We start from the raw sequence: 17,287 nt of genomic DNA on the forward strand, positions 1-17,287 counted from the left end.
CGGACAGCACCTGCCGCCCCCCCAACCCCCGCCACCAACGGCTGCGAGCGGCACATGCCCTTCCCAGCAGCCCCAGCACAGGGCAGCTGAACGGCCGCATTGTACGTACCAGGGAAGGGGCGGGGCACCACGCGCCCCCGCCCACCACAGGAGAGAGCAGGCGGCCGGGCGAGAGGCCCCTCTTGTGGCGGGCGGGAGGGGGCGGGGCTAGAGGCTTCGCCCATCGCCGCCGGCCGGAGCGAGGGAAGTGGGACCTCGGAAACCACAGCGACAGCCAATGGGAAAGGCGCCCCGCGGGGAAGGGGGCGGGGCCGGCGGTGAGTTGCCGCAGCGCCACCGCCGCTTGTAAACAGAGCCTGCCCCACGTGACCCGCGTGAAGTACCTGCGCGGGCCGAGCGGGGCATTGTCCGCGGCGGCGGCGGGTTGAGGACCAGAGGCGGCGGCGGGACTCGGCGGCAGCGGCGGCCCCCGAGCGGAGGGGAGGTGATTCGTCCCTGTCCCCCCTCCTTCCCTCCCTCCCCCTCCCCCGTGGCTCCGGTCGGGCTCCAGCGCATCCTCCCCCGTCCCCGCTCCGCTAAGATGGCTGATGGTGGGCAGTGAGGCCGCGGCGCGCGGGGCCGTGGGCAGCCGTTGCCGGCCGGCGCGCGGCGCGGCGGGGCGGGCGGGGGCGGCCGACGGGACGGGAGCGGCGGCGGCGGCGGCCGCGGGGAGCCGCGCAGCGCCATGTCCGCCTTCGCCCTGGAGGAGACGCTGGAGGCGGACTGGGTGGCCGTGAGGCCTCACGCCTTCCAGGAGCGGGAGAAGCACAAGTTCGTCTTCATCGTGGCCTGGAACGAGATCGAGGGCAAGTTCGCCATCACCTGCCACAACCGCACGGCGCAGCGCCAGCGCAGCGGCTCCCGCGAGCTGCGCCGCGGCAGCCCCGCGGCCGCCGAGCCCAGAGCCGCCCCGAAGGCCGGGAGCCCCACGGTGCGCCGGAGCCCGGCCTGGGGCGCGGAGGCCGGCCTGCCGCGCAGCTCCTCGCACCCCCGCGCCGACGCGGGGCCGCGGGGCTCCGAGCGGGGCGCGGCGGCCGAGGCGGCGCCGAGGAGCCCGCTGCGCGCCAAGAGCAGCCCGGCCCGGAGGCCGCCGCGGGGCCCGGAGGCGGCAGATGCCGCCGAGGACATCGAAGTGCTAGAGCTGGGGAAGGAGGAGGCGGCGGCCGCCTCGTTGTCGCTGCCGTGCTCCACGCTGCCGACGGCCGAGCCGGCCGCTCCCGACGTGGAGCCCGCGGGGGAGGAGTGCAGCTGGGCCGGCCTCTTCTCCTTCCAGGACTTGCGGGCTGTGCACCAGCAGCTGTGCTCCGTGAACTCGGAGCTGGAGCCCTACCTGCCTGCCTTCCCCGAGGAGCCCTCGGGCATGTGGACGGTGCTGTTCGGAGCCCCGGAGCTTTCCGAGCAGGAGATGGACGCTCTTTGCTACAAACTACAAGTTTACTTGGTCCACAGCTTGGATACCTGCGGCTGGAAGATCCTTTCGCAGGTGCTTTTCACCGAGACTGACGACCCTGAAGAGTATTATGAGAGCCTGAGTGAGCTGCGACAAAAGGGATACGAGGAGGTGCTGCAGAGGGCCCGCAGGCGAATCCAGGAGGTGAGGCTGCCACACTGGCCGGGTCCCTCCACCTTGATGTTATCTGTTTTTTAGCCTGTGCCATCTCGTTTAGTTGTTCTCCTCTGCTGCTCCCCTCTCCCTTTGCAGAATTGATCAATCCATGGGACAGAAGGAAAAAAAAAAAAGGTACAGGAAGAGAAAGCTGTTTAGCTTAAAGATAAAACTTTGAGAATCTAAGTAAGAAAATGAGGCTTAACCCTTTCCAAGATCTCTAGTGTCAGGATTAAGAAGATGCAGATTTTCCCTGGTTGTCAAAGTGTGGCTCAGCACTTCATTCCGTGCAGTAGAATTTAGAGGTTTGTGAGCGAAAACCTGATGGATTTGGCAAGGTCTCACTGCCAGACTTTTGTTGTTGCATTTGCTTTGCACCAGGATGTGTTGGAGTCTGGATTTTTCTGTTTAATGGGCGCAACAATGCGTAGTGTTTGGCAGTGCAGTTTAGGCTTCTGAAGCCACATATTTCTAGGTTCCTATAGGCTATGGGTGCTGAATCTAGTATTTCAAGTGAAATGATGTTTCCAGTGGAATTGGATTAACTACACTTATGTTGAGCTGGTAAGCTCTTGGAGCTGGAATTTTAAAATTAAGCTACCTTAGAAGTAGGATTTTACAAAAGCAAGCTATCTGGTTCTAGCAGGTTTTTACTGCATTGCTATTGTCAATCAGCATCTGACAAGACTTGGATGTTTCAAGTCATACCAGCTCTCTCTTTCTCTTTATTCTGTTTTGAGAAAAGTAGTTGAGGAAGTTGATTCTGCTAACACTGCCTCAGCCTGTGAGATTTTTTTCCACTTCTTTGTGGACTGAGGTACACGAGGACCCAGATTTTCCCAGTAATTACGAGAATTTTACACTTGTTTTTGTGTTTGTGTAGCCTTGGTCCAGAATGTACAAAGGTCTAGCTAGACATGGCTATATGTGTGAGTTGGGTTATGGAATTTTTCATTTTGCAAACACCATCTAAATTCTGTTGTATGGATATAAATCAAGGTTGGCTGCTCCAGCTGCTTATATGTATCCTACCAGTACTGCGTGTTCAAAAATGTGTGGTAGTGAAGTTTTTTTTTTTTTCCTGATGGAGTATGAACAGTTCTGTTAAATACGTGGACTTGGGAATGATTATCTAACTCAGAAGTGCGTGTTTTCTTGAGAACCACTGATTCAGAATTACTCTGCAAGAACTCTTTGTTATCGGGAGAATCTCAAGTTCTGTTAGCACTAGTAGCATGGGCAAAAAATAAATCAGTTATTGATAGGTTATGCAAGCTTTATCCATCAAGATCTTGAAACTACAGCATCTTATTTTTGATTAATATTCAGATCTTGGCGCAGATGAAATGTTAGCATGTATATGTGTATTTGACCACAGTGCCGCCTTCCTTCCCCATGGTAACCAATCTAGTAGTGTACCTAAAGTCAGTACAGCTGTGCTTCTGTCACTGTCTATTGTGTAAATTGATCCTTCTTTAATTAAAGGTAGTTCATGTTTAAGAAAAGAAACCAATAGAGTGACCTGCTCTTTCCCTTTTGGCTCTCGGGTTTCTTTTTTCCTTACTTGTTAGTGGTTTACTTCATTCATGATGTCTTTTTTTGAGCAAATAGCAATATCATTTGTCATTGTAATTCTAAGAAAATGAAGCAATGGATGATGGGTATTGCTGAGTATTTCTGAAATACAGGTTTTTTATAGTGTCAAGAAAACCCTACAGAATCAACATTTCATCTGTTTTATTTACTTTTCCATCTGTACTTGAAATCTGCCTGTTAGCTGTTGGGAATGTTGGACTCCTGCAATTTTAAATGAGTTTACCTCTTACCAGAACTTTGGGGAGAGGGGGGGTAAAGGACTGTGTAGAACTTGCAACTGAAAAAAATATCAAGGAGTATAACAAATACGGAGGGTCTTCATGAATGTAAACTTGGTCAAAAAGCAAGTTTAGAACATGAAGACTTGGGCTTAACATTTTAAAATATGTTTCTGAGGTTTATAATTATTTAATGCATCTCTTTTTCCAGGACAGATTTTTCTGTGCCATTAAAATATTACTTATGAAATGCTTGCAGAATCTGTTGATTATGGTCTTCAGGTTGGAGAAGCAAAGTGAGCAGCAAAATCTCTTGCATTCATTGTTTCAGCATCCCCTACTTGGCCATCTGCTGTGTTTCATAAGTTAGACACTAGCCAGTTTATTTTCACAGCAGTTAATAATTGCTGCCCTTTGTAATAGGCATTTTTATCTGTTTCAATTATAAACCTTTAATAAGCCAGAAAAATGTTGCAAGTAGAAACAGATCCAAGATCAGGAAGAAAAAATAGTTGCAGAGGAACTATATGACCTGGAATTAATTTCTTCTGCATAATTTGCCTTTTTGAACTAGCATACCTTTTTATTTTTTCAAATAAAACTATTATTTCTGAAATAATTTAGGAACAGTTAATTTATGCTAAAGTAAGAACTTGTATCTATAGGAGGAAATATTTTTCCACCTTATTTTTGAATACTAATACATACTTGTTTGGAGCCCTTGTTCATTAAGTTTATGCCTGTTTAAAAAATTAATTGGATACTTAACTAGAGGACTAACCTCCCAAATGTAAACATGACAAAGAATCAGTTAATGGCTAGATAAAAAATGATATTTTAATAGAGAGGATGCCACTGAATCCTCATTTGGGATTCCAGCTTCTTGGCCAGCATTACCAATATTCTAAACTTCTGCCTCTGGAAGGCAGAAGAAGCTCCTTTCCTTACTGCCGTCGCTGCCAATTTCCTGGCTATTACAATGTGGAAGGAGTTGTTATAGGATAAGTGTACCTGCTTGTAAATTTTTGTCTAGTAATATCAAAGATGCTGTTGTATCTCTTTGTCATTGATATATTGGAAAAAGGTCGAATGTGGTCACCATTTTACTGAATAAGTGTTGTTGTTTGTATAATACAAACTGTGATTAAGAAGGGTTGATGACTTACTCATGCCAACAAACGTAGCCCATTGCACACTTTCCCTTTAACTTGCTTCTGCATAGCAAGTTGTGGGCCTGGGAAGCCTATCTGTACATTATAAGCCTTCTGCAGCATCTTTGAATTGATGGGATCTATGAATGTCTCTGTTGCCTGTAGCTGTTAAGCACCACAGTGGTCTGAAGTTTGGCAGATGACAGTCTATAGGATCTTTAATGCCAGTTACAAAGCTAGAGATTTGCTTTCATTTTATTGTTATTCAGGAAAATCTTTGAATTCTGGTATCTGCAGGCAGGCTGTTGAAAGGTCATTTTGCATCTCTGCAAGTTCTATGTGTGTTCTTTTAGTTGCTTTAATCATAAGTTCAGAAGCACTTTTAGTGCATGGTTAAATTCTGAAGACATTTTGAGACTGTTTTCTGTGGCTAGTTTAAGACTGCCTTGGGAGTGAGGACCTACTGATATTTTTAAACTCTTTCCCCTGTACACTGGAAGATTTTACTAAGCACCAGAAAAGCCCTGGAGACTTTAATTTGATGTTGATAGGCTTCATTTTACTTTTGATTCAAAGGGCTAGAAAGATTAAGAAAAGTTTTCATCTAAACCTTTTATCTATTTTGTTATGGGTAAAAACTCATTGTTGCATGAGAAGAAAACAGTCTTTTTTTTTTGTCAGGAAGCTGTATTGTCATTTACTTTTTTCCTTTCTTATTTGGTGTATATACATGTTTTTTAATGACCTTTGCACAGCTGTAGTAGAGAAGTTTGGTTTTGAATGAATGAACTAAGATTGTCAAATCATACAAATGGATAATAAGTTAGTCCATTTATAACTGGTATAATTTCACATTTGCTGATTTCAGAGAATGTTGTCACGTATTTCTGTGTTCATCAAAAAAGCCTAAGTAGTAGCCATAGTTTAGTCTTTGTTTTGTTGAGCCTCTTCTAATATTTAGTGAAAATAATATTCATGATGGTCTCAGTTACCAGGAAAATTTTATTTCCTTGTTTCTGTGCATTCAGTACTAAAATAAATGTGTATATGTTAGGTAGCAGGGCACTATATGAATAAGGTGACTTTTCCAGAGGTGAGGTAGCTGTTTTTATTTGATGCTGTACTGTTAGGTGCACTGCAGTTTACAGAGGTGTGGGGTTTTTTTTTGGTATTACTGAAGCATTGAGTACTTTTTGTATTGTTTTGTATTACTTACTTTTTGGATTACTGAACAGTTTGGTGTTGAAATCACTATCAGTAAGATTTTCATCCAAACCAGTGAAATATCTTTCTGTACAAGAGGCAAAGACAACTGAACCCTGTATGTTAACTGCAGTAGTTGGATTTAGAAGATCCCTAAGGTATCTTGTGACAAAGCAGAACACTGGTTCAGATTTAACTTTGGGAACACAGAGGGTTAAAGGAAGATGTACGGTTGATATAGATATCTATATTTATTTTTTTTTTAATTGACGTGAATAGAACAGAATGCTGAACATTCTGGAAATCCTACCTATTTTTGCTTGAAAGCTGTTTGTATGTGCTCATTAGCTGTAGTGACAACACTTGTTTTCAGTAAAACTGTTTTGATTCTCTCCTGAATACTTCATAAATAGGCTGTTTAAGTACTGTACCAGTACTATAAGTTAGTGCTAACCAAAACTTAGTATCTGTTAGCAGCTGTAGGGTGTGCAGTGTAGAATAGGTAAGTAGTCTCCAAGTTATTAGGAAACAGCCACATGATAATAATATTCTGGCTAGTACTTCTGTTGCTGTCCACCTGAAGATGTTTTCTCAGTGTTTATCCTTGCCAGCCATCATCTTTCTGTTTATATAATCCGCAGTTGGAGTCATTAGCAATTATTTCTGGCTGTTTTGAACTAGTCCTAAGTTAATAAGAATTTTAAAGGCTTGGCATCTGTAGAGGTTGGAAGTTCACACCTGACTCATTCTGTAAGCATGAGACCCAGCAGTAAGGATACTGTGCTACGTTTTCAGATAAGCAGAATGACATGTGGAATGACGCCTTCTCCCTTCTCTTCTGGAAATAATAAAAGTTAAAGTCACATTGATGTTTTTCTTTTCAAAGTGTTTCAGTGAATTTCTGAAATGTGTCTGTATATGTAAATATATGTTACATATGCTGTTATGACAGATAATATTACTGGAAGACATAGAAGGAAGATAGAGTTTTATATCGCTTGAGATTCCTGGACCCTTATAGCAGAAAGGGTAGTTAAATAGTGGAACAGCTTAATCATATGGTGAACATACAGTTGCTGAAAGTCTTAAGATGTGATTACATACCATTCTAAAATACGTGCTTTAAAATGGCTTCTAGGATTCAATATCTAAAGGACATTAGAGCACATTACTACAGTGTTTGCTTCTCTCCTTAGCTTGTGAAGTAAAATGTTCTAAGCCCTATGCAAAATTACTGTTTACCTTTTAATTAGAAATTTTTTATCATTTGTCTTTTTTCCATTTGCTACCTTCCTGACTCGATGCTTATTTTTTTCTATGGCTTCTTGCTTTTAATTTTGTTTTATGGGTAGCATCATGAATTGCTTCAGAGATCTACAGACTTGTGATTGTACGCTAATTAGAGTTTTGGCTGTTGCTTTTGTTTTTCTCAATCTTTTTGTATTGTCTCTTTTCCAGTCTCAGTAGGATACTTCTAGATTTTATGTAATATTCCCCCTGCCTTTCTGCAAGCCACATATGGCATACATATGTGGATAGACTTCATGTGTTGTTTTATTAATGCCTTGTTAGTTTGACAAGAGCTAGCTGAAGATGATTGGGAACACTACTGTATTTGAAAAGAGTAGAATGCTTCTAATAATGTGCATTCCTTCAAGACACAGGGAAATGTGAATGATACATACACAAAGAAAAGGACAGCTGCATGAAGAATTTGCTTACCTGACAAAACTTAAGTCTTACATCAAAAATAATAGTAACATTCTATAAAAATATAGCAATACTGTTCGGTATGACCCTTAGCCCAGTAAACTTGACCTTAATTTTTAGAAATTAAAGAAACAGCTTGCCAATCTCATAGTTCGTGTCCCTATCCAAATACCTGAGAAGAAAAATAGGAATAAAATACAATATAGGCTCTGTTTAACTGTCTGAACTGGGATTGAGGAACAATTTTTGTCTTGTGGTTTGGTGAGTATTCTGATGACAAGATAAAGTTATTTTATATTTCAGTTCAGAATGTGAATTGTTCATTTCCCAAGGTACAGGGATAGACCTTCCTCCATTTCCTGTTAAAGTTGTTCTAGCTGATATGTAGTTGCAACATTTTTATATGTCAGAATATTTTGAAGAGGTGTGTATAACCTGTGTAATAAACTCTCTGTTATCCATTATGCTGCTTGGAATTTACAGCCCACTTCATTTCCTAGTGTTTAGATCTGGTGTTCAGTTGTTTTTTCTTCATGTTTACCTTACTTTGTCGTCTTGCATATTTTTCCTCCCTTTTCCCAGCATTATTTTCTTTCTCCCTCCTATAGTAAATGTCCTACAGGACTTAGGCCATTAAGTCAATGTCTTTCCACATCGCTTTCAAAATCCAGTAACTTTTCTTCCCCTCAGTTTCTGGCTGAGTTAGTGTTGCACAGGCCAGCTTAGCATAAGAAAGCAGATTATTTCTAATCATTACATCTTTTTACGCTTCTTTTTATAATAAAGGCTCACAGATGATCAGTAGGGTTCATGTTGCTCTTTATATATGTAATATTGCTACTGCAGAGCTGGAGAAGCCTCTGAAAAGCTGGATCTACCATTTTTCTGTAGGTAGTTACGTGATCTCTTTTGGGAGGTGCTTTTAGCATTCCTTTCTTTAATATTAGTAGAATTCTACATTATAGTCCACCAGGAAATTGCTGCTATTCAAGAGGACGTCAGTCAAAGTAGGGACTCTGTCCAACTAAAAATACATTTGGGGGATTCTTTTATTTTTTTCAGGAGGCAGAAACTTAACAATAAGTAATGTGGTAGGGAGAGAGGGAAAGAGAATAGGTCTTAAGGATATCATAATTCTGATTAACTATTTGATATACCACAGAAACACAGGATAGTTGAGGTTGTCAGGGACCTCTGGCGATAGTCTGGTTCAACCTCCCTGCTCAAGCAGGGCCACCAAGAGCAGGTTGCCCAGGATTTGTGTCCAGTTGAGTTTTGAATTTCTCCAGGGATGGAGACTCTACAGCCTCTCTGGGTTATGTTTTCCAGTGTTCAACCACTGTCAGAGTGAAAAAGCATTTTCTTATGATTAGGTGGAATTTCCTGTGTTTCAGTTTGTGCCCATTGCCTCTTGTTCTGTTGCTGGGCACCACTGAGAAGAGTCTGGCTTCATCTTTACATTGTCCTGTTAGATATTTATAAACATTGATAAAATTCCGCCTGCGTCTTCCCTTCTCTAGGCTAAACAGTCCCAGCTCTCTCAGCCTTTTCTCATATGAGAGATGCTCCAGTCCCTTAATCATCTCTGTGGCCCTTTGCTGGACTCGCTCCAGCAGGTCCATGTTTTTCTTGTACAGGGGAACACGGGACTGGATGCAGCACTCCTGATGTGGCCTCACCAGTGCTGAGTAGAGGCAAAGATATATTTGAGCTGGTACTCAGAACGCTATCTGTTAAATACTGCTTGGCAGTAGAATAAGGTTGTGTTGTGAGACGTTGAGTCTGTTGCTTTAGCTGTTGAGGGTATCTTCTAAATGCAGCTCAATCCACCTCATCCTTTATTTTCTCCGGAGAAGAATCAACTCTTCAGGTTTGCTGATACTGTAATTCTGCTATGGGTGATGCTGTATGGGTGTACTGTACAAAAGTAAGAGAAACAAATGAACATTTATTGAACTCTATAGAGGAATCTGTGCCTAGAACATATTTTGCAGTTTTGGGTAATTCCAATGCCAGGTGCCAGTAATATAAAAGTTACTCATTTTTTCTTCCCTCTATCCCAGAAAACAAGCAGAACCATTTACCAAGAATTTTATTTTTAAAGGTTTGTCACAAGTTGATGTTAATTTACTATGTAATAGAAACTTGTAAATAAGATACACTGTTGTCATAAGCAGTTTGCTATGTTAAAAAAATGAGTGTTCAGAATTTTTATACTGATGCTGGTATTCAGTGTGACAGTAATCTGGGAAAGTGGCATATTAAGATAATGGCAGCTGTGGTTTTAACCATATTATTTATACTGATCTTTATTAGAAGACTGAGAATTTTTAAGGAAGGGAGCCGAAGTTAATATGCATTGGAACAGTTTATTTGAATTACTCATATGTCTTTTAGGGTACTAGCATTACCATAACCATTCAGAACAAAGATCTTTAGATAGTTCACTGAAAATCCCTGCTTTGAGTGCAGTGCTATTTAATAGCAAACACGCAAGAATGTTTAAGAATGAGAATGAAAGAATTATTGTGTCCTTACAGAAAGTAATAATATGATCTCATCTAGAAATCTGATGGTGATATCTGTTAGAATATGGGTTAGTCTTTAAGAAAAATTACTGAAGCCTTTGGATAACGCGAAACAAATTATAAAAATGGTCCAAATCTTTTGGACCTGGAGATTGGGTGATCTCATAGCATCTTGTAATCATAAATGCTATAAATTAATATGGGAAATATGTTTTTGTTTTAGTTAGTTGTTGAAACTTGGCCAACCATTTTCTGAAGGAGATGGGCCTGAATATAGTTAAACTAAACCATTATTAGTCTTAAGAATTTTAACAAACAGTGCTAAATTCATCCCTAGTATAAAAAACTACTTACCCTACTGAAGGCTTTGGAGACACTCTGCTGTAAAACCAGTACTAGTTTTTAACTTGCAGTTTCTCCACAGATGTCTCCTTGTTTACTAATTCTTGCTTTTCATCTGTGTCCCTTCTTCTTAATAACTTCCTGTTAGAGGTTTATTTGTGGAGTTTGGATTTTACTTTTTGATTAACTGTCCTAGTCATAGCCAGAGAGGAATTTTGGTGTGAAGACAGCTCCCTTGGCAGGCTGGCATCTGAAACTCATCATCTAAAGCTGTTTAGAGCAGATGTAAATAGAATGCTGGTGATAGATCTACTTCTTACTCTCTTGACTGGTTGCAGAAATTTTGACAAAGGTTGTTTTCAGTTGAAAACCTTTTATTGGTAAGATTTCCTATGGATTTTCTCTGGATTTCCTTTCCATCTGTTTGTTTCTGTTTGTGGTATTTGTACAGCAAAAGTTACCGATGGAGTGGAATGGTAAGGAATTGTTTTATAATCTGTGAGGCAGACAAACATTAGCCATTCAGAAAAGTTTGAATGTCTCGTGGACATTAATTTAGTTTTTGGTTACAAGTTCCTCCTGAAAAGATATTATAAAACACTTCCAGTGTGTCATTCAGCAGTGTTTTTCGTGGTTTCTCAAAGTACAGTTGAGTACTTCTGCTTTCAGAAAAGACACTAAAATTGTTGTTTTACAATACTATTATAATACTTTTCAAGATGCAATTGTGTACAACTGTTTATATAACCTTCTTTTAGAAAAATTGTTATGTTATTGGTGTGATGGAACAGGATTTTTTTTCCTTTGAAAAATATGTTTTAAAGATTTAATTAGCATTTGTTTGTGATGACTTGCAGACAATTTATGTGGGTCATCTTAAATGAATTGTAGCACAACTTTTCGCATAACAGTATTGCATCATGGCTTGTTTTCAGACACTTTAGGAATAGAGTTTTGTAAAAGATTTTTTTGATAACTTGGAGTCATAGATTATTATATTAGAAGATTATTCTGTTAGAAGGGACCTCTACAGGCTGCCAAGTCCAGTCCCATGCTCAAAGTAGGACCAATTTAGATTAGCTCTTGTTTAAAAAAGAGCTCAAATAATACTGTGTACTTTACGTCTCTGTTTTAAGGAAAATTAAAGGGAAAAAGTGCAGGAATGCAATTGTAAAGCTTTTGAGGGAGGAAAAACTGTAGATCAGTCTTAGACATTTCTAAAAAGTTATAATTTTCCTAAAAATAGCACCATGGCTTCACAGCCCAAATTATTGCATTTTGCCGCCACTAGAAACAAATGACTTCTTACAGTAGAAAGTAAGGTTTTTCGGTCTTTGAAGGAGAGCACTATTTGTTTACAATCATCATGTGTCTCAGAATATAATTTAAACCTTTTTTTCATTTCACAGTAGTATAATTTAGCAAATACTCCACATGTGGAAGGGAAGAGTGTATGACAGGAGTTTAAAAAAAATCCCAAAGTGCTTGAAATATTGGATCAGTTTGGGAAGAATTTGATTAATAGGTAAACTGTATGTATTATTTCAACTGTGTTTTATTGTGCTTCTTATATCTCTGTGGTTCAATGTGAAGATTTTTATCAGAAATACTATACACCCACATTAGAGTTGGCTGGGTTTTGTTTCTCCCTAACATTTCATCTGTGTATCCTTCCCCCCATTTCTCTGTGAAAACAGGAACAATAATCAACCGAAATGGATAACAACATAGAACACAATTCTGATACTAATTTAAATTGCTGTCTTCTGAAATGTTGTACTGTTAGGAAAGTGATTTAATAGCTTGCTAATTAGATGCTATTTGCTGTTAGAGTGGGAGGAAAAACTGTGCACAATATGTGATTTCAGGAGTTTCTTAATACCTCATTTAGCCTTTTATTAGTTAATAGTACTTGGCTATAAATGTGGGGATTTTGTTGTTGGGGTTTGTTTTTAGTGTTGTATTCAGCTTTTAAATCAAAAATCATTTTAGTTTAGAAACTTTCAAAATTTGGTTTAATCATGCATAGCGTTGTTTCCTTCTTAGGCCTGACTTTCCATGCTTTCACCTTCGGATAAGGTGCTATAGAGGTTGGATCCATGTTGAACTGTAGTAGCCTTTGGAAGTCGCACAGAAGTCCATTTGAATTACCCCGCAGCTGTTGTCTAATGTTTGAAGGTGGCTGACTAGCCAGCCACCCTATCAAAGAGAGCTGGCTCATGCGTCACTATGAGCTGGTTCATGTCCGAATACGTAACTTACCTTTCATCAGTTTACTGATGCTGAAAGGGAGAGATCCTACCTCTTCCTTTCCTTGAGTTGTGCTAATTCAACTCATTAAACTGCAGGAAATTAATCTGAGAGAAATTCCAAAAGTACTTTTCTGCCAGATGCTCAGTTACTTTGTTGAAGGGTCTGAGAAGGACCAAGCCAGTGTAATGGAGGGGGTGGGAAAATGCTCCTGAGAGCAGAAGGAACAAGGAACTGAGGTGGAGCTGGAAGAAGAAAAGGAAGGGGAATGGAAAGTGGGATCTCCTTTCAGTAGGAGCAAGCCATTAGTTCAGTTCAGCTTTAAGAAGTAGATTCACCCTTGCTAGTGCTTTGAGTCTGGTTTTGCCACAATGCTCTATCTCCTTTGAACTAGATTTTTAAAGAGGTCTAACATCAGATCAGTCTAACATCCAAATTTTGGAAATATTATATTATCAGACATTTAAGAATATCTTCTAGCACACCAAATGCATTGTAAAACTGGTAAGAGTACTAATTCAGTGCTGATGTTGCAGGTCCCATGGGCTGACTTCCAAGTGAAGTTGATTATACCTTAAAAAATTTTTTTTTCTTTTCACATTTTTTTTCCTGGAAAAATGTTTCCTCTTTAACAGAATGAGTGTTTGGCTAGACCTATGTGCTCCACATTGCAAACGTTACATAAAGGAAGGGGCTCTGAGAGTAATGTGATAATATTCACTTAAGTAAGTGCATTCATTGTATGCAAATTTTATTCAATTTAGATGGCTCTTGGTTTGGATATTCTTGGAAATGTTTTCCTAACTAACAGCAGAGGTAAGAAGCACAGAATAGAGGGTCTGTGGACCAAAAGTTAATATATTTTATGGCACAGCGTAAACACTTACCTTAATGTGTGTTCTCACTCTCCTGGTTTTGGGGTGTTTTTTGATCAGACTCCTGCAGGAGAAGTTAGGACTTACTAGGCCATGAGTAGACTACAGCTGTTTGCCAAGCCTTCAGGGTGAGGTGTTGCCTAGAAGTCTTTTGGTTCAATATTACTATGTTTCAACTGATCAGTGATTCATTAATGACTTTATCTTTTAGTTATTTTGCCTCTTTCCAAAGGGAGGAATAGGAGTCCCAGAGTTAACTTTGAAATATGGAAAACTCATCTATTTTATTCATCAAATTGCATTATAATGTAAATACTTATTTCTGTGTTACTGACAGCAGGAAAAAAGCATGGCACTCCTATGTAATTAGCTCTTGTTTGCTGTGATTTATTTAGCTTATTTGTGGCTATGCCATTCCAAGTAATATAGCGAATGCAAACAAATAGCTGGCTTTTACTGGCACTAATTTGACATGATGGTGTAACTCTGGAATGGCACATCACGCAATAAGGTGAGTTATTTAGATCAGACAAGTGCCAACTTAGAAGAAGCTTCTACCATGCTGCCACACATACATTTGTCTTTTTTATGGAAAAGGAGATGCATATTTTTTAAGCGTTGGCACCTCTCTCTTGAGCTTTCAGAAAAGATCTAATGTGCCATACTTTGCAGTCAGAGTTGGCAGCTTTAACCTTGAGCCTTGTGATATTCCAACAAGTTATATATACATAGTTCTGCTGAGGTTTCTACTTAAAATTTTGTGTCAAAGGAGAGAAATTATGTTGTTCAGTAGTGATGCATACATTGAAATGATGCTTTGTCTCACTTAGCTACCTTAAAATACTACTTCAGTTCTTCTTACCAAATAGTTCAGTTTTTCCTCTTTCTGCTGACTTGTGTTACAGATAGTGTATTGAAATGAAGTGCATTTTGGTAGGCACTATAAGTGAACTTGACAAAAGCAACAGGTTAACAGCTCCTGGGGCAGTAACAAAGTGTAAAGGAAGGTAACTGGTAAGAGCGAAAGATGGCCAAGACGGCCAGTCTGCAGAGTGCTGGTCTTTGCCTGCTGGTGTGCTGTCTACAGTCAATTTCTCTAGTAGATACTATGGTAAAAGACTGTTTTAAACAGGGTTTAAAGAGGAGTGATGTGGCTCACTTGATGTGAGCACAGCTCTTCACAGGCCTAGGAGACAGCATGAAACATTCGGTGAAAGTGTTCTTTGCTTTCTTTGATGCTGAACACCCATGTTACTACTTCCCAATACCTTGTCATTTGTTTGTTTGCTATTTGTTTCTTAGAATAACTACAAACTTTGATAAACTTGTTTGCTATACATGCTTTTGGTTTGGCTTGATTATTTTAATTAACCTAGTCCTTCTGTAAACAGCCATACAGAAACCCCTACCAAAACCCAGACATTAACCTTTGCTGTGCATTGGCATATAGTTCAATCTCCTATCTTCAAAAGCCTGGTTGGAAAAATTGGACCCTTCAGCGTTTTGTCCACTCAATAGGTGGATGATTGCTTTGAGTACCAATTATGAACTATATAAGAGAGAGGAAAAGTAAATTACCTGTAACACAAATTTCATGTAGTTGAGTCTGTTGCTGATTACCAGGAGTTGCGGGTGCGTTGTTTTTTAATAAGAATGTTTCTTGTTTTAAAAACTGCTGTTTAAAGAGAGTTTTAAAAGAGAATAGAAACAGTTTTAAGCATGTTCTAATATATCAATGTATAGTCTATGTTCAATTGCTGAAATATTGCATCCAAATTCTATGCACTCTGGAGTTTTATTTCTTTGGAACTTATTGCCTGGACCTCATTGTAGCCTATTGCTAGTTTATCAACAGGAGGATTTGATGTTTTTAAACTTAGGACTGCTGTTCTGTGGAAAGGATGGAATATCTAACAACAGCTTCATCTACAGCAGTGTACTTCTGCTCTCTGAAAATAACTGCTCCTTAGGTTTACCTGTGATTTTAAATATGCTTCTCCAATTAAAAAGCTTTAAAATTGTTTCTGAAAATGGCAAGCAGTACTGTCAGGCTTCTGAGAACCTAAATTCATATGACAATAGGTTATTCTATTGCTACTGTCTTAAAATTATGAAAAAGCTTAGTAAGTGACAGAGAAGTACCTTTTAATGCTTGTTTTAGCTAAAATTGGATAGGTTGCTTACAATGTTTTATAAAAATACACAAAATAAAATGGGAATAACAGATGAAGTTTTGGGAGTAGCAAAGGAAATGTAAGAAAAGACTTTTCATTGATTAATTCAAGCTTTGGATTTTGCTGAAAACTGAGGTTAACTCGCATGTAATTGTACTGTCCTCTGTAATGCCTTTAAAGCTTTATAGGCAAAGTATTTTTTTTAAATGCTGAAGAAAGAAATAATCTTTGTTCTATAGTTCAAATAAATGTGCTGTTAAATTGAAAAGAAAATGCGTTTCCTGTGGGTTAGAGTCTATCTGCATAATGGTTGCCCAAAATATATGGATTCATTTAGTTGTGAACAATGTAACATCTGTGAAACATGATTCTTAAAATAAATGCATTATTCAATGGGTCTAGCACTAGTCAGGCCTGTACAGGATATTACCCTTCCCTCCTCCACCCACTTCTTTTAATAATATAATTAAAAAATTGTGAAAGTCAGAAATTCATTCTGAGGCCATCGAAGTAAACGAACAGTAACACTGAATGCCTGTGTTGGGAATTAATCATCAGTGGGACATAAAGTATGCCACAAAAGTTGTTCATTTATTTGTATGCTAATACACTGAAAACTGCACAATTCTAAGGTATCTGGTTGATTTAGGCATTTGGCCAACTTAACTAATGTCTCTATCTTACTAAAAGGTACTAGCTGAATTTTCATGTATCTGATAGAGTGTACCCTTTTGATACTGGCTATGTGAAAATTTGAACGTATTCAATTAATGATCTGTGAGACTGTGGAGGGTCAGGTTTGCCTTATGACATTACTAATTCAGTGGGTTCTGTGCTAGACCCGGCGTTATTGTTACGTGACAGTCTGGAAAGCTAAAAGCTGAATGGCAGCCAGATAAAAATTGGTTCATCTGACTTTGATCTGGGACAGGAAAGCTTCCATCAGGCTGCTTTGCAGAGCAACGTGGGGAGAGGTCCTCTAGGCAGGCCACTTAGCACCAGCTGTCTGCTGCATCAGTGTCCCCTTTGTAGGCTGCTCTGTGGCACTACAGCAGCCTGGACTCCTCATCAGATTTATAAGGCTCTGTCTAGTAGCCGTATCTGACTGATGAAGCTTGTTCTTTTAGCGGTAATAACATCAGTTCCAAACAGTGGGAGAGAATATTTTGACTCTTACATTTAAGTATCTAAACATAACTGTCATTTCAAATGAGAACCATAAATTTTTGGTATTTTGTTTTTATTTTCCAAAACTGGAGGCTTTCATAATTTTCCAGTATTTTCTTTCTCTCATTAGCCTTTAACTCAAGTGAAATTTGAGGCAGCAGTATTACGCTGTTGATTTGACAGGACTAAATTACGTGCTTTTGAGCTGATTTGCAGCATTTCTAAGGTTAATGATCAGGTGTTTCCCCCGAAACATCATCTGATTGAGTCTGTATAGGAACATATTAATAGCTGGTGGATGTGATGAGGCTGTTTCTTACAGAGCTCATTCTGTCACAGCTTGGTAACCTTCCTGCATGTTTTGAAGATTGTCCCTAGTAGATAGCTATCTGGTCTTTGGTCCAAACCAAACAAGGTGATACTCTGAT

General features: G+C 39.9%; 1 protein-coding gene across 1 annotated transcript in view; it reads left to right on the forward strand.

Moving 5' to 3' along the window:
* The first annotated feature begins 304 nt into the window (after positions 1-304).
* Positions 305-17,287, forward strand: part of LOC135324427 (junction-mediating and -regulatory protein-like) — a 71,097-nt gene continuing 54,114 nt past the window's right edge. Inside the window, exon 1 of the mRNA XM_064500719.1 lies at positions 305-1,633. Coding sequence (XP_064356789.1) covers positions 725-1,633 — 909 coding nt within the window. The 5' untranslated portion in view covers positions 305-724. The remainder of the gene's footprint in view (positions 1,634-17,287) is intronic.

The sequence above is a fragment of the Dromaius novaehollandiae genome, chromosome W (genome assembly GCF_036370855.1).
Source record: "Dromaius novaehollandiae isolate bDroNov1 chromosome W, bDroNov1.hap1, whole genome shotgun sequence".
Taxonomy (NCBI): Eukaryota; Metazoa; Chordata; class Aves; order Casuariiformes; family Dromaiidae; genus Dromaius; species Dromaius novaehollandiae.